Source organism: Halictus rubicundus, chromosome 6, assembly GCF_050948215.1.
Source record: "Halictus rubicundus isolate RS-2024b chromosome 6, iyHalRubi1_principal, whole genome shotgun sequence".
In the NCBI taxonomy this organism is placed as follows: Eukaryota; Metazoa; Arthropoda; class Insecta; order Hymenoptera; family Halictidae; genus Halictus; species Halictus rubicundus.
In genome coordinates this window covers 10640388-10658561 of record NC_135154.1, presented here as the reverse complement: position 1 = coordinate 10658561, position 18174 = coordinate 10640388, and the positions used below count along the sequence as shown (strand labels likewise).

Sequence of the window (18174 nt, the reverse complement as noted above, 5' to 3'; positions counted from 1 at the left end):
CACAAAAAAAAAAGAAAAATAGTAAAATTTTCGCATGAAGATACTGAAAAATTCAGAAGAGGTACGCTGGAGTGTTACGAAAAATCTTCCGAGAAATCACTATCCCTGTCGAGAATCCTACATGCTAAACAATATTGACTTTCGCGAGTGTGAAAAATGATCGGACAGATTAAACGATTCCCAGCGAAAACATTCCTGAGGGCATACCGGTGGATGTAGTAGTAATTGCTTCGCGTCTCAAATCAAATACCGTAACCGGCAGGGCTAGCTGTGTTTTCGCGCGATTTCAGCAACGATGTAATCACGAATTAACAGATCGCCGCAAAAGCATTCCCCGAGGCTTGCCGGAGCAGTTCATTAATTGCGGGTATCTATTTGTCGAGGTAGTCGAAATTACTGAAATCCGAGACTTTGGCCAATACGATACCGAACACATCGGCCGAGGAACGTTCTGCATCCGATTTCCGAGCGTTACCAGCAAATAACACGACTCCCCTCTTCCTCAACTTCGTAAACACCTACACCGCAACCGGGCGCGGGCGAGGGTACAGCCCAGCGCTTCTCAAACTTTCTTAAACTCTCGCCACGGCCGAAAATAACGCGACAGTGATCCGCAGACACGATGCTCGAACTTTTCGAGAAAATCATCTAAACGCTCGCTCGAGGGGAACGCACTAAACCTGCCTAATATTAAAATAAATCTCCTCGAAGATTGAAACTTGCTGCGGGACGTGAACCAAGACTTCGAACATTTTTATAGACAGTTAGACTGCGGATTCTAATTCGTAAAATGAAATTCCATTACATCGGCTACTGCCATCAGAATATTTATCATTTTTTAACAAATGAATACTAGCACTTTTTAATCCTGTAAAATGGTTGGTTGGACCGTAAGTTAACTAAGTATTTTGATTGTGAACCACTGATGTACACGAACAGCGGCGGTCCATCATTAGCTCGACTAACATTTCTGCGGGATGGTTAAACTGCATATAAACAAACGACACTTACTGTACAGGCGGATGGTGCCGTCGGTTCCTCCGCGTGAATTGTTCGCATTGCACTTGTAGCTGCCATAATCCGTCTCCTGAAAAGTAGAATAACGATTGGGTGAGAAATAAAAACAGTCGGAAGCGTAAGTAGTGCGGAAAAGTCTACTTTGACCGGACAGCTCTCTCCGGTTGAACCGTCTAGAACTATGTAAAAAATTTTATTGTATTCTATAAACATGGACAAATATGTCCACAAAGTTGAAAATTGGTACACCTGTTAGTTCCGTCTCAAAAAATTTCTAAATCTCCCCTGACTTTCCAACCCTCAAAGCAGGAAGGTAATCCAGTGATTTCATCTCTCTGATCGAATCGTCATAAGTATGTGTAAAATCAATATTTTTACGTGAAATAAATTTTTCTGTATTCTTTCAACATTGTCAAATAAACCCACAAAATATTAAAATGCTATGCCTTTGAGTTTCGTCTCAAAAAATTCCGAAAGTTCCCCCATCTTTTTAACCCTCAAAGTCAGAAGACAGGCTAAACGCAGCGGGATGACTTCACAGTGGAGCCACCATTTTATTTGAGTGATTTCAATGATTCCTTGGGTTCCAAATAACCTCTTACAACGTTTCCAACAAACCAATTCCTCTCCGATTTTCCCCCGTTCGAAAGAATACCTATGCTCCGCAATCTCGAGATCCTCGCGACCCGAACATTTTGTGATTGTACCATAATTAGAATGTTGGATCCTCGGAGAAGTTAAGGATCTTCCTCCCAGTGTTGTCATTTATCATTCCCGCTGTTATCTCACGAACCTCTGATATTGGTTTCACAGAGAATCCATCCGTTCGTGGCTCGTCTCGCCGGTTCGGCCCGGCTACTTAGCAATTTGTCTTTCGTTTATTTTTCTTGTCTTTCCCCGCGGCTCAAACTTCTAAGATAGTTTTGTTGATAACTTCTGTTGCGGCTGGCTCGCGGTTTGATTTATAAAGAAGACCGCGAGCCGGCCCCGAGTAAAAGTAACTTCTATCTTGACTCGTTTGTACTTCTGAAATTTTTCCCCAGACGCATTTATTATCCCTGTAAAAGCAACGCAATAAAGATCCCCCGGGACCGTGGCAACCGGACAAAAAACCACGAACGTTATATACACTCTCTGTCTGTCGACAGACACCACCGGGGGGGGGGGGGGGGGAAGTGTCCCTGTTCCCGCGGAAACAGGGGAAGACGGGAGTTATAAGACTATCCGTTTCCATACGTGAAAATAATCCGCGAACAAATCTCACGAGGCGTCGCAAAACTTTTCAAATATCACCTGTTGGCTTCGCAGGTGTTGATGCTGGATAGAGTTAAGGTTAGGGGCGTGTTCCGGCGCTCGATTCGGGACTGGGACCGCAGTTACCGGATTATTACACGCTCAGAAAAATCTTCAAATTCAACAGCCACTCTTCTCTCCGCGAAAAACCGTGCGCGCGAACTTCCGCCCGCGGAAACTTCCTCTAGACAGCACAACGAGTGCCCTTGTCTTCTAATTTTGCTCCTCGACCGTCCCTTGTGTCTTTCCTACACATTGTTCACTCTCGCTTCCGTTTAAAAGCATGTACATAACCGAAAGTTGATGGAAGTTGATGGACGGAAATTTGTTTAAAACAGTGGGCATTACTAGGAAAAAATTTCACGTGAACTGTGGGAGGTTAATGTTGTTCCGTCTTGTCACAAATTTATTTTGTCATCGGATTGTGATTTATGAGATTATATTTATCACTATTTTGCGCCGAAGGGTGAATTAAAATATACAGAAAAATTACTCATATATTAACAGAAGTCACCGTAATTAATTCCGAGAGCGTTAGAAGCTACATTATAGGCGTCCCGGGCGTTTACTCTGAGAATATCGATGGATTCTGATTTATGATCAATATTTGCAATCCGCGGATTCGAGAGCCGTGTCACCGGTATATGCTTTTAAAGCTCTCTGCTCGCCATTTTAATACAATTTCATAACCCGACGATCGTTAAAGCGCAACCCGTTTCTACCTTAAAGTGCAGACGCGCTCGCGAGCCGATTTTTCAGGATTCTACGAGAACAATTCTCGCCGAGTGGCTTTCAAATAAATTGTCTTCCCTCGGTGTAACTATAGTTTAAGCTGGTACCTATGCGCACCATGTATCAACATTGGAAAGCAATTTTCCGTCATTATGGAGTTATAATAACGATCGCGCCGTCTATTAAGAATCTGTCGAAAGTGTCTAATGCTTAACAGAATTTCAATTAGCATCGGTGCTTTATTTTAACACTTTCGCCACTGCGACGCCGATAATTAGATTTTACGCGTTTATGGTCGAAATGTTTAAGTGCAATTTAAAGCAGTAGACATATTAAAAGAATTTAATGTATAAGTCCCAGCTTATTAAAATGATTAAAGGAACAATGAGATTTCTACTTGGCTCTAGTTTATTGTAATCGATGCGAACAATTTTTATTTTGCATAGAAGAAAAATTTTAAAATACACGTATTGAGTACATTAAGCAAGAACATTAATTTTCATTTCGCTCCGGTTTGTCCGAATTCAATCAGAAAATTGTTATTTTTCATGAAATTCGCAGTCTACTGATCAACAGATCGACGACTACGCTGCGTTCGAGGAAAGCTCAAGGATTTTAATGATATCCTTGGATGAAGCTACCAGGTCATACTGGTTTTCGAGTCTGTACTAATAGCGAGGAACGTTTGCTTACGTTTATGTTGTATATGGTTAGGGTCATGTGCGTTTTGTAGAAGGGTTTCTCCGGCGTGGTGGTGACTCTGTATTTGGCGGCGTTCTGAATCATTACCCCGTCCTCCCTCGTCCAGTAATTCAAAGAAATTGGATGAGCCTCGGTGAAGCATTCCAGCGTGACTGCGTAGCCCAAGGGTGCACCGACCAATTGGTGCGGGATCCACAGCATGGGGATAACTGCAACGAGAAAAGTGATTGATTGGCTCATAAATGTTCCAATTACTAGCGATACAAGCCGGTCCCCGGGATCGATAACTGTTCCCCACCGATAAATCTCGGGCCAGAGTTTGCCGAAACACGCGTCTCTCTACTTCGCGGCTCCACGCTCTTCATGCGCCAGACAAAACGCCAGCACATCCCACAACCAATTTTCTTCGGTCAAACCTTGTCATGTTCCTCATTTATTCGTCAAAGGTACTACCACGCTCCCACTACAGCTATAATTTCAGTATACATTTTTATAATTCGCTTATTGACCCACATACCAGTTCAACCAATAATTTTATAATATCAAAGTGTGACACTACAGTGACTTCTCTATATATGTCGCCAAGGCCTGGACGATAAACGTCGCGAAATTATCCCCACTACGGCTACCACTACCGTGAGGGGTCACGGAGCTCGAGAGGCATCGGACGCCGAGGAATGTAAACATAGCACGGCTCCTGGACGATTCATGTCGCTGGCAAGGCCCGTGTTGTTGACATATATCGAGAATTTACTGTATATGCGTTTACCAGCATACTTATTGTGTGTCACGACTTTCTAAAAATGTTGAGTCTAACGAACGCACTTCCGTACAAACTAATACACAGATGAAACAATCAATGAAAAGATACTGGATGTCACAAGTGTCCTAATAAACGCATAGCAATTCACCTCGCTCTGTCGGGGTTCATCAAAGATTAACGTAAAAACCATGTTTAAAGAGAATTCTCCGTCCCTCTTTTTGTACGACATCCAGCAGAACCGCAGATATCTCGAACAATAAAATCCGCGATTCCCTTCCCTCGTATCCATCATAGTGTTTAGCCGAACATTAAAAGCGTCGAGGGTTCCGTCTCAACTTGAAATTTTGAATGTCCCCACACGATATGCCCATCATTTCCGAAACATTAAATCTCGGAAAATAAATTGCGTAGACTTAACTATGCCGGGCGTAGAGTGGCTCCAATAAAAAAGTAATTTCGCCGGCGACGAATGGTTTTCCATGAGCGTCTCTCTCCCCGGGCTCTGATAATGCCTCCACGGGCTTGGGAGTGCTTCAATTTAACTTGAACCTCGTAACAATACACCTAGCGTCTTCGAACTTTCACGGGCGAACTTCCGGCCATATTTTTTCAGCCGGTTCAAGGTATGGGGGGGGGGAGGGGATGTGCGAGTTCACCGTCGCGTCGTCTCGCCGTGCCATTCGCGACGGGAATGGCAATGAAACAAGGTCGAAGGCGTAAGCAACGCGTGGACACCACGCAGAATGGTCAAGAAACGAGAGGAACATGCCCAGACTCCATCGTGCTCGAGGGAGAGAGAGAGAGAGAGAGAGACGCTTAAGCGGATTTTCAATTTCCACGGAATTGCTTAGCAAAGTTTTAATTGCATCTATGATGGAAGTTTGTGGAGCTTTTAAAGAAATCAGCGATCCCCTGTCCTCGATCCTAATATGAATTTAAGACCGACATCATCTTCTGTAACGAGGTATCCTGAAAGCGATCCGTCTTTTTCTGTGCGCAGATTTGGTGTCTAGAAGCTCCACCTGTGCAAATACAATGGCGAAGTATTTGCAGGTATTCCTTTCAGAAGGAATAGCTTCTTTAAAATTTAAATTTGAAAAATTACTAGGTTGCAATAATTAATTAGTCCAGGAAATTAATTCTCCTAACGTCTCAAAAGAAGTTTAAGTCGTTCGGTGAAATTTTGAAGAAGTTATTCCTTTTTGAAGTGCGAATACATTTGCCTTTTGCCTACCATTGCATTCCTCGTCTGTTCATAAATAATTGTGACGTTTTGATAGAACGTACATATACATAAAGAGCATAAATATGTTCTTCGAATTTGGGCCGATAGAGTGGACCGGCTAGTCGTTAAAACCTGCGGCAGTCAGTATAATTTCAATTTACAATTGCGCCGTCGCTGTATCGACGCGTGTCGCTTTTAACGCGAATTCGCAGGAAATAAAATGAAATGGAACACGTGTGTGAACGACGATGAAATCCGCACACATACCACCCACAACTATAAATTTCGCCTGACTGAACTATATCTACCGGTTAGCAAACATATCTACGGGGTCGGCTATTTAATTTTTATTGGGGCTCGCAGGGAGCATCGGATATTGCGTAAGGAAATACCTGATTTCAGCGTAGTCATGGACGAAGACAGATACACTAAGGGCCGTGTAGACACTGTAAAGGGCTTTAAAATTTAAATAAAGATCCTTCGTCGAATGGTTTCAGGAAGCAACTTTCACCCCTCTCATTCCACGGGGAATTACATAGCTCCCTATCTCGCCTTTAACAGCGACTGCAAGCCTGATTTTCTTGATCCTTTAAGATTCTATGGGCTATGTTTTATTTAAGGATCGCGAGAACTCTTGAAAGTTTATCTCAGATACCGGCGCGTGCACGATCAATTATTTATCCAATTAAACGGGTTACGGTGCCTTTAATCTACACTGCACTTTCTCCCTGGGTCGGTTCTGACCCGTTTCATTGGTTATTTTATTTCGGAATCTCCAGAGTGAGCAAGTTCCTAGTCTAAATATTTTATTGAGTGCACAAAATTAATTCGTGGCTTTATCGTCTCGAATTTATTGACCATTTACAAAACCACTAAACTGCATTCTAGTCTCCGAAATAATCTGCATAATTTTCTGTGCACTTGCTCCATTTTACAAGCTATTAATGCAGCTCCATTTAAATTTAAAATAAGCATTACAATTGATGAACTGCGAGTGCTACGAAATAATTTGTATACCTGAGAATAATAGCGGATAATTAGTTATCAATAATTTGTAACGTTAATTCTGTGTCTACAATTTTATTCCGTGTCTGAATCCTTTAGTGACAAAGAGTGACAGTTTTATGAAAACTTAATGTATTTCTGTTACGAGCACAGTGGAGATAGAAAAGAAATAGAAACTTTTTTTACGGAATTGCATTTTTGTCCGATGCTTTTAGCACCCGGTTTTTGCAACAACAAAAGTGGAAATTATTCGTGGCTCTTGCTTTTGCTCTCGTCGACGCGGTGTCTCCTATAATTTATCGCTGGTTTTCTTCCAAGAGGAATCTTGGCGACGCGTGAAACAAATATCGTGATTTAAATTGGAGTGCATTCGACACCGGCGCGATGGGGAAACTGGGAAAAGAAAAGTGATACGGTGGCAAGTGGATGTAAATTACCTGAAAATTTAAATAAACATCCCCCTCGAATTGCTCCGGGGAACAAAGTGCATTCCTTTGAGCCTTCTTCCTTTATCCTATCCAGTTCCATTGATTCTCCCCACTCACCTCGAATTGCTTTCATTTTCTACTGTCTTCGACGGTCGCGGGAAAACCCTTACACATTGTGTGCTTAAACAAAACGACCGGCGTCGTTTACTGTCACCTTTGTTCCACGAACGACGCTGATCTCCCTTGCAAGAGGAATCCAATTCAACAAGAAACATTTAGCAAATTTAACAAAAGAACGCATTGAATTATTAGTTATTATTAGTCTCCGGCTGTAAAATTGTCTGCGTTAATTGCAAGAAACCATATTCTTGTCCCTGGAGAAAAGGTGCTTAGACTCACCTTAGAAATCACCCCTTTCTTTTCTCGACTTTCTAGGACACCCTGTAGAAGATTCTTCCCGGAATAATTTTAGTAACTTGGAAATAATATAATAGGTTTCTCGAATACTTTTAATCTTTTTGCAATCCGCAGCCTGCTCATATATATTGATATATTAATATTATTAGATGTCTGCAGATCGTCACGGAAAAAAATTCCAGTAACTTCCATAGATATAGTGTTCGAATATTTGCAGAAGACGGAACGTCCCTAATCCACGTTGAGGAACATGTGTTCGGCCACGGGGCCTGTTTGTCGCGAGGAACCGAAACACGCGAATATCTGTAAAATAAGATGAGAAAATGTGGAAATATCCAAACGTCGTCTGAACCGATATAAATTGGATAAAGTCTCCCTAGTGGATTCCCTTTCAGATTCCCTTCTCCTTGGACTTCTGTCTTCTCCGTATAACTTATACACGGCGGTACTTTTATGTCTCACACACCGCATGCACATCCACAACGTTTCGTCGTAAATCAGCTCCGACCTTCTACCGAAGCTCGACCGAACGCGTCGAAACAGTTCCGTTGGACAAAGCTGCTCCTTCAAACTGAAAAAACATACTTTCCACGTACGATCAATTTTATCGATAGCTACTTCTTTCCAACTCGGAACTGAGGTGTCGTTTTTACCGGTTTGACCATGGATAATTAATTATCATGCGTGGAAGTCGCTACGAAAATGAAAAACACGGATATACAATTGAACTCTTCCAATTGAACACTTCGATTGCAGTGTCACCTACGTTTGGGTGACAGAATTAATTATATAGACTTAAAGTTTTAGTTGATTTTTGCAGGAAGAGCAATTAACATCACAAATCGTAACTTTTGATACATGAAAGGAATACCTCTGTTTTTACCTAATATTTACATCTGTCCAGTCAAAGTATACAAAAAAAAAGAATGAAATAAAAAAATTCTGGTACAAAAATATTTTACCTTGTAAAGAAACAAGCTAATAGAAATGTGAATGATTACGTTTGGTACGGAATATATTAATTTAATTAATATTTTCGAATCGAGTTCTTGCATCGACACGTCGAGACCTTGACAATTGAAACAGTTGAACGGAATCGCTCGCTAATGAACGCTGATACTTGAAAACATTTCCTTTTCAATACAATCACTTTGAGCCAGATACGATTGCACTTGAAAGCAATTAAGCTAATTACAACATTTTCCGCGGGAGCAGATGCGAAAGGCAAATCGATCAAAGCCTGGCGAGAGAGGCAAAAAACATACGGATGCGAATTAATACGCTATTAAATGGATTTAAAGCCCCTGTTCGTTTATCTCCCTCTCCGTCTCTCTTCGCCGTCCCTCTCTTTCTGTTGCTAGCTTCGTGTACGCGTGACGGTATCGTTGTAGAACTCAAATATTGCCGCGACTCACTACTAATTTAATTACAAAAAAATGTACCCTCCGACCGTAATTCTTCCTGCTCAAAGAAATTACTTCTTCTCGAAGCATGAAATCCTTGAGAATTCCTGCCAAAAGTGGAAATTAATATTCTTCTAAATGAACCCACGAAAAGAAGAATTGGACGCTGTTCTCGACTGATAAACAAACGAATTAAAAATTCCTTTTCCAACAAAACGGTACTGGTTGAAGCTTCAGCTAGATATTTTTCTAAACTGTCGATCGTTTCTCGCAGGAGCTAAACAATTTCCAGAATAGGGACTTGAATAGTTTCGGTAGCAGGGTCTGCAATATATTCGCAGAAACGGTGAACATTTATGACCGAGTATAGAACAGATTCTGCGCGATTTTTACGAGGAAATGGTGACAAGAAGAGGCTGTAACTCTTCAATCGCTCGCTCGCCCGCGAACCAGACATACTCAGACCAAGAACCGGTGGTTCGTATCGTATTCACTCAGCGGCCATATATCAAATCCACGAAATCATCGACGAAATCTTGCAGGCTGTTAAACGACCGAGCGGATTGTCGCGGAAGCTCTCCGATTTTCCGGGATATCCCGGCGAGAGTGTCCTGGCACGTAATACAGGCTCGTGAATTACTTCGGATTTCAGGGGAGGCTTCTCGCCCCGTCTCATCCCCGTCTCCCCCGGTTTCCACCACCGTTTCCCCCTCTGGTTCCCGTTGCCAGCCGGCCGGAGCCGGCAAGGGAGTGCTGTCTTCGAATAGCGCAAAGGATATCCGACACCTTCTTAAAATGCAAAACATTTCGTCTGAGAGTGAGAGGGGGCGAGAGCGAGGGTGGTAGGAACGGTTCGTCGGGGAGTGGGGGCGAGGAGGGGGGGCTCGGGGTGGGTGTGATGCCTTGGATCCTTATTGCGAGAACGAGGCCTGGTATACGAAACCTTTCGACGGGCGTTACGGTTCGATGTTCCACACCCCACGGACGCCCCTTTTTTCCTCGCTGTCTTCCGCACACGGCACTGCAAGACAAGAAGTGCCCGACGCTGTTTACATTATTCCGCTACCGGCCTGATGATTTTTTAGACAGCCCCGAAGCTATTTGTTTGCCCGTTCCCTCCACTCGTTCCAACCCCCAGCTGTGTACACCACCTAATATTTTGTTTATTTCTTGTCTGCTACTCCACTCGTTTCAGACCCCTCACTGTTCGATGCTTTATCTACCCTACAAATAGGCTTTCCAATAATTTGGCTGTACCGAAAGGAAGCTTAAACACTTCCTTTTACATAATAATAACCTCAAACGAAATTATAGGATTACGTGACTCAGGCTGATTTTTGAAAAAAATTGTGAAATATTTTCCGGTAGGTAATGTGCTAATATTAATTTAATATCGAGTCAAACCCGTAATGAGGATTCGAAACAGAATTTATTAACGGGTTGATTAATTAATTTCTCTGGACGAAACGTAAACAAATCATCGTGGAACGCTGTACAGCAACGGTGTATAAATCGTTCAATATTATTATGTAAACAATTTTTTCCGTGAAGGAAAATTATTTTCCAAAGACTACTGGTGAGCTGAAAAACAATATCACAGTTCCGAATAGCCGAGGACAGTCGAATGATATTGTCTTTCACGATTACTGTCACAAAGTAGACACAGTGTTAAAATAAAGAAGCCACACCCGAAATACGTCGGATGTTATTTCAATTCGGAAGTTGCGAGGCTCAATTTGGATAACCCTGTATAAACAAATTGGGTGGCAGAAACGATTCCAGCCAGCCGGGTGAAGCACCGTCCGCGCAATTCATTCGTGAAAACGCAATCAACATAATCGCATCCTTCGTTCGGCTTCTGAGACGGGCTCGGCGAGCGTAGCACGGAATCTCGGCTGCGTCGGAGGGTTAATCAGAGCAACAGCCAGTTCGAAATCACGCGACGAGCCTGGTAATTCGTTCGCCCGCGGACCCGACGGGAGAGAGAGGGGGTGAATGGCGGCCAATAAAGCGGAAAAGGAGTGAGACTAACGGGCTTATTCGAAAACCGTCGAGGGGTAGGAGGGGAGAGGTGAAAACGGGAGCCCCGGTCTCTTTTCCCCGTGACTCGGTTCGCGGGTGATAAATCGATTTCGCGGGAAACGAACCGTGAAAAATGGCGGGCAGTCGCACGTGGAAAATGTGTTTCGGCCGATAGCGCTTTTCCGCGCGCGAACACGAAGGAGCGTAACACACCGTTCGCCTCCACGGTTAATGCAGTTGACCCTATGCACCACACCTAAATCTTACGATCTCGTTGATTGCCGAGCACCGTCGCATTCGACCTGTTAGAACCGGTCTGTTCACCCTTGCGCACGGAGGATCGCGTTATCTCGCCGCGACTCGAGATTACCGTAAGAGCACTTCTGCTACCCGCGACGCGATCTGCATTGTGCGTTTCTCATTCGAAATTGGATCGGCGACGAGATACAACGGCTCGAAATGTCTCCGGGCGTTTAGCGCCGAATATAGCCCGATCCACGACGCTGATACCGCCAGAAATTGAAAATGTAGAGCTGCGTCCGGATTGCGACCCCACTGTTCCCCGCGAGAATGTTGCATTGTGTCCCTCTTGCGATTCAGGGAAACTTGAAATGTTGTTCGGAATTTAGATGCAAATGTATATAAAGGTGCTGCACGATTGGCGCTAGCAGAAACCCAATGGGGAATTGTTCAGCCATTTTTGTACCTTGTGAAAGTATGCACAAACGTCACCGAATAATCAACAATGAAAATAATATTGTACTGTCTGCCACTCGCATTATATATTAAAATTAGGACCTCAATATGTATTCCAGAACTTTTTTAGATTTTTTACTCAACCTAGAACAGTGATAAAATTTGTCCCATAAAATATGAGACACGCACACGGCACGGCGTCGATAAAAATAGGAGACGGTAATGAATGAGCAATTGTTAAGATGGGAATTTAATAGCAAGGAACGACACGTAGCCGGTCTCCTCGGAGACTCGCGTTTGTCTAATGATCGATCCTCAAACACAAGCCGACACAGTTAGTCCCATGTAACATTAAATCAGACAGCTTGATCTCTACGCGGTTAATCATTTGCAATTAGACCGCGCAGTCTTAACTTGGCACCCGGAGGTTCGAATATTCGACGCTATCGATTCCATAACAGGTGTACCGAGTTCACCGGAGGCCCAACGAATCGGAACAAGCGGAAGAACAACATTCGTCTTTTCAATCAATTTTTCAATTAATTTGGTAATGCGATTTCGTCGGCGGAAAAAATTCTAGAGACATTTCAAGCTGGAAAATTGTCCAGCAGGCAACGTTTCCGTCAGCCTCGCGAGGGCGAGAATCCAAGAAAAGCCGAGTACGATCCCCACGAAACAGAGAATAGGATCATTGCAGTTCTTTCGAGCTGGACCGTTCGTGGCCTGCGAAGGTATTAAGGAAGGGCAAGGTCAACAGTAATGCCCTTATCGCAGTTGGCAAACAGCTGTTTGCTTATCGTGTCCCGACGTCCATCTCGTTAAATGTAATGGTGCTCGTTTCTGTCTACGGCTGGCAATCTGATCGAGGGAATGCTGCTGCGGCTCTTGTTTTTGGATCGTCGGAATCGCCGCCTTTTTCCGAAGTCGATGAACCATGGCTTCCGGTCGCTCTCGATCCCTCTGCATCAGAGTTATTACCCTCTGCTTCAGAACTATGACTTTCTTCAGTTCTATGCACGTTAATCACGGTACAATTCTCTTATATTTTAGTACAGCAGAATCCTTGATCCTTGATTTCGTAGAGTACACTAAAATATTTCAAATAATTTTATACGATTTTTGGCTTGTTTGAAATATAATGGAAATATACACTCGAAATTACAAACACTTTAAAAAAGTAGAACACATTCAATCATTTGCAGCACAAAGTACACAAAGAGCACTTGAAGGGCTGAATCGACCAACTCCAACCACTTCAAAAATTAGTGAAAATACTGTGATTTTAAATATTGTTATTTTCCCTGATAAAGGGGGTGTTTTTTGCGACATTCGTTGGCTGTTTCGGTTGAACCTGGAGCCGAACGACTCCTCGTAACAATGTCCTTCATTTGTCTGCAGCAAAGGTAAACACGGCACGCGGCATGGTGCAGATAATATTGAAGTTGTAACCAGGTTAGCGGAAGTGGAAGGGAAATCCTGCGCGCGCGCCGTTGAAAATTCACTTAAGGCGGGAAACTAGGTGTGCACGCGAAAGTTCCTGGAGACTCGCGAAGAGGCCTGGGAAACGTTGAACACCGTTGACCCCGACGGTTCCCGAAACAGTTCGCCTATTCGGATCCACGGATTCCGGCGCGTATGCGACTACGGGCAAATTGAACCAATCTAATTGCCGAAAATTTAATTGACATTTTCTCTGCGGCGCAATCATGTGTGCCGCTGACACAATTCTCTCTATTTATTGTATATCGCATTAGCGAAAATTTCTATTTACACAACGGATACGCGGACGAGTATTGTTCCGTTTATGCCGCGTAACGAGCCGGGCGCATTCAGTCTCGAGATAATGAACTGAAGAATATAATGAAATAACTTTTATATGGAGCAATACTCTGATCAAATGATGTCTTCCCTAATCTAAGTTCTATCAGGGATTGAAGACCGTAACAGTATTGATTTTGGGTTCTTGACATGGTTCTGAAGAATATCCGTATTTTTATTAACTGTTTAAATTTTATTTCGCGTGCTGGAATAATAAATAAAGAATCGAGAAAGTCCTCTCTCGAACACATTTTTAGCGGGTGAATTCCGAAGTCTGATAGAGACGGCGAATTTTAAGTGAGCCCAGACGAACCTGTAACCTAACCTGACCCAAACTAACCTATGCAGCCGTCGGTGTACTTTTGATGCTGTTTAACTTCCAGCTGAATTAGCTTCCATCCAGCTTCCTGCTTGTTCCCCGCACATTGTTCTCCACAATCTAACTCGACGTCGTTTACACTTCGCAGTAGCTCCGGCTAATATTTAAACCATAGGCTGCCTACCATAGACGAATCACTTTCCTCGGGTGTGTACACGCCCTCAAGAATTTCCTATAGTCGCGAATGCTATTCGAACGATTTTTCCCTGCTCGAAGTCACGCTATTGTCTTCGTCACAATATCTTTCGTGAAGATTCTGTTAACCGGAATAAAATCGGATCAATGATACACCAGAGTTCGACGAACTATCGGAGATTGGTTTTCTTTAGGATTCAATTTTCGGAAATTAAATTATCGGATACTTGAGCCTCGTTTCAGTCCGCCCAGTTTCGTTCGGGTTACTGCCGCGATAGTGGTCATCATAACGCGCGGTATATCTGCTTACGAATCTTTGGTATTTTCATAAAATCTGCGGCAGAATTTACGAGCCTGTCGGATTGCACAAGTACGAATTACACCGACCGCAAATTTTATGGGGGTCGGTTTAGGGGTTAATTTCTGTTGTATAACGACTCGCTGGGAAATGCCACGGTTTACGTCGCTTGAAATGTTCCTCTTAGCGTGCGAATACCGGATTATTATTATGACTATCGTTGTAAGCGAGTAATAATTCTTTCCCTTTGAACCGTGCGGCACTCTTTTCGTTTCTACCTTTACGAACGGCGATTTCCTCGCCGTGGACCCTTCATCCAGTAGTTCACTAGACTTTCAATTGCCCAGAACACCAAATGACGGTAATAGAGAACTTCAATAAATTCTTTAAGACTTCTAATCATTGAAGACATTCACGGACCGTAAACACAGTGTTAAGACGTAATTTGCCATCTCTCTGATAAATCCCAGATAGTCAAAGTGATTTCACTCGTGATACCGAAACCGCAAAGTTAAAGTCTACTATGTTTAATTAGGGATTGTTATTTCATTGCTTTCAGGATATGAAAATTTTCCGGATCAATTGAAAGAATTGGGGGTTGCATTTTTAAATTCTTCGGATTCCTCCACTGATTGATGTTCATCTATTCATTGGTCTCGTGAATGTTTAAAATCTAGTTACGACAAAAATGCCGCAGAAAATGTCCTGATTCCATGATACCATAATTGAGGCCTTGGCAAGGTAGAATGTAGAATAGAAAATGATTTTCTAGGACGGTGGTAGTCTCGTGACATTGTGAGTGATTAGTTGACTTTCAGTATTACGAAAGAGAATATGATGCAAGGGAAGATCATCATTGTGACAGCATATGTATATTCCCCCAGTTCCTGCGAGGAGAACGTAGAAATGAATTTTAATGCTCCGTAAATGTAACGATACTGTGCCACTCGAATTTATGAACATTTCTGGAACACCACTTTCGCAATATTTTGCTCATGAAAATATAAATTTCTATTAAAGGTAGTTTAATGGACTTCGTTCGTTATTATTTAAGCTGTCTAGCTGCAACGTGAAAACAATGCGTGCCGTAGAAATTCCATGAAACCTGTATCAAAATTTTATTATTCACTCCTTCAACGCGAAATATGTCAAAATAATACATAAATGAACTGCTGATATTTACTTTTATAAAATGAACAATGAATGTTAGGATTATCTTTGACCCACGGAACGCAAAAACAAATTTATTGAACCACATTAGCTTTCTCTAGAAAATAATAATTAATCTATTAGATAGTTCTAACACAGGACAAAATTGATTTCGGGGAGCGTAAACCATATTGTTTGCCATTCAGTAGTCAACACTCAGTTTTCTCAGACGTATAAGCGTAACTCGATTTCTCGTCCCCGTATCATTTCCCGCGGCAGAAATGGAATGTAGATGACTGTTTTATAAAAGCGTCAGTAAGCAGCGGCAAAGTCAACTTTGAACTACCGCAAGATCTGAAAGGCTGGCGATCAAAACTAAGAGTTCCTCTAGCGCGCGAAACTTGGGCTGCCGACGTTTTATGCCCGTTGTTCGGGAGCAATTAGGGAAGTTCGGATTCGGAAAAACGCGAACCGGGAATTTGGTGGCCAGCTGGGAGCACGATGATCTCCGGGTCTGCGGATCTCGCTTGTCCCAGGCACGTCGAGGTGATATCCCGAGGATTCGGAATTCAGTAACCGGCAATAGCCGAAGTAAGACCGGGGCTTAGCCGCCTCCGGTCTCGAGACCCTTCGAGGGTGGCTGCTAGTTCGATTTACGGTAATTCGGCTGGTATTCGGCAGCGGCGACTCTGTTCTCTCTCGGATGTCAAACAGTCGGTGAATGGAGTAAGAGGCGCGCGTTAACCGAACACGCTCTGCCAACCTAACCCCGGGACCAGGGCCAGGATCTAGACACAAACCGGGTGAGTTCTCAGTTCTCGGGTTCGGTATGTCTTCTGCGAACCGGAAATCAACAAAGACCTCGCATAGCTCACGGTCACTTGGCCGTGTTATCCGGTCTGCTTAACAGCATAACGGTATTAATTACAGACGTCGGGGATCACTTTGTCGACTCCTCTGCCGCGCTCGAACATCTCGTTCTTGTAATTCGACCGTATCTTTTGTCGTTCTTCTTGTCGCCTCGCACTTTGTATTTTGACAGAACAAAACAGAAGGGCTAAACCCCTTTCGGAAAACGAGCCCTTCCGAGTTCGTCCCTTGCGAATCTTTGCGATCCTTTTGCCCCTTTGACCGGCTGGAATTTGATTTAGGCCAAAGCCATCGGCAATCGACTATCAAATTTGTTATAGTAAAGATATCCCTTGGAAGTATTTGTTGTTGCTGTTTAAAGCGAGAACGGAATTCCAAGTTTTATGGCTTATTTCGTGTAAAACGTGACAGACAAAAATTTCCACACATGACAAATAATTATCAAGTGTGAATAAGCGAAAGCATAAATAAGGCATGGTAATTTAAGAAATGACAAGCTCCGCCATAATGTGCTGCTTCATAATAATTTTTCTATCGTACGAAGAGATATAGTTGTGAAACACTGAGCTGACAAGTTCGAGAACAATTCTGCAGGTACATTCGCAAGGACCTCGCAACATGAAATGTCTCCGCAGCGACCCAGAAGAATCTTCTTTCATTACGCGCATTAATCGTCCTGCATTGTCCAGAGAATCTTCCCGAAACGTCAAAAAATACAACCGCGGCCGTATATTCAAGAAGAATATCTTGGAGGAAGAAACCCATTTCCTTCTCTGCAACAATAAACGTGGAATCGAGTAAAAAGGATGCTCCGTTAACAAATCCGGAATCTCGTTACCAGCCTGCAGATCTTTATGCATTTATGGTACCTGCGAGTTCGTAAAATGCGAAGGAACGTTTACATCGGCAAATATTCCCTCCTCGGTTTTTCTACGAGGGATCCTCCGAGTCAATAAAATACGTTTTCCCTGTACACAGGATTTAAAGGTCTCCGCTGTTCGCGTTGCAAATGAAATTTTTTCAAAAATCGATCCGGGCGAACGGGATAGAGAGCTTTAAGAATTTCGGTAGGTTAAGCGGCGACACTTTCGCTTTAAACTAAAAAGCAACCGAGGAGGAGCGGAGAGGGTAAGGTAAATCGGATTGTTCTCCAATTTGTTTAAAAGCTTCCGGGCGCGAAATGTTTCGGCTCCGGATCGCGCGGAGGCGATCCAAAAATCCGTTTCCCGGCGAGATTTACGAGGAGGTCCGTGCCCCCCCCCCCCCAATCAAAACAATCTGTATCGGAATCTCGCGGATCGACGCAGCACCGTAGCTATCCCGTCGAAACAGACGGCTCCGCCGCGATTTTCGTCGGCGAGCACCGGCGAAACTAAGTTACCGCCGCGATGAAACTTGACTGGTACAAACTATCTTCGTAACGACAGCTGGCAGTAACATCGTTCCGGCAACTTGCTTCCGGAACTACGTCCCTGCGCATCAATCATACAGAATGATATGCACCGGAACCATCAGCCTCCGCATGCCTGGCCTCCAATGAAGAAATCGTACTTGCGTAGCACGATCCATTTCTCCCGTTTAATCTTAACAATTTTCCTTGTATTTTACTACAATTCGCTCGTCTACCGAACGAAGCCCTAAACTTTAATCGTCATCGCCACGCACGTTTAATTAAACAATTTTAGCTGCTTGTTACGTCTCGATTTAACATCGCTCGCGAACGGAAGGCGATGATTTGGCACACGCGAATTTTCATCGAACAATTTCGACAAACTAAAACCAAACAGTTCGATTGTTCCGTTAAGGGTTTCACCGTGAATAA

The 18174-nt window shown here is 43.3% G+C and overlaps 1 protein-coding gene across 2 annotated transcripts in view; it reads right to left on the bottom strand.

The window, feature by feature from the left end:
* Positions 1-18174, bottom strand: part of LOC143355226 (lachesin) — a 269389-nt gene that overhangs the window by 46813 nt on the left and 204402 nt on the right. For both annotated transcript variants that reach the window (XM_076789863.1, XM_076789864.1), the window contains exons 6-7: positions 3736-3953; positions 1012-1087 (exon numbers count right to left, since the gene is read on the bottom strand). In XM_076789863.1, coding sequence (XP_076645978.1) covers positions 1012-1087; positions 3736-3953 — 294 coding nt within the window. The remainder of the gene's footprint in view (positions 1-1011; positions 1088-3735; positions 3954-18174) is intronic.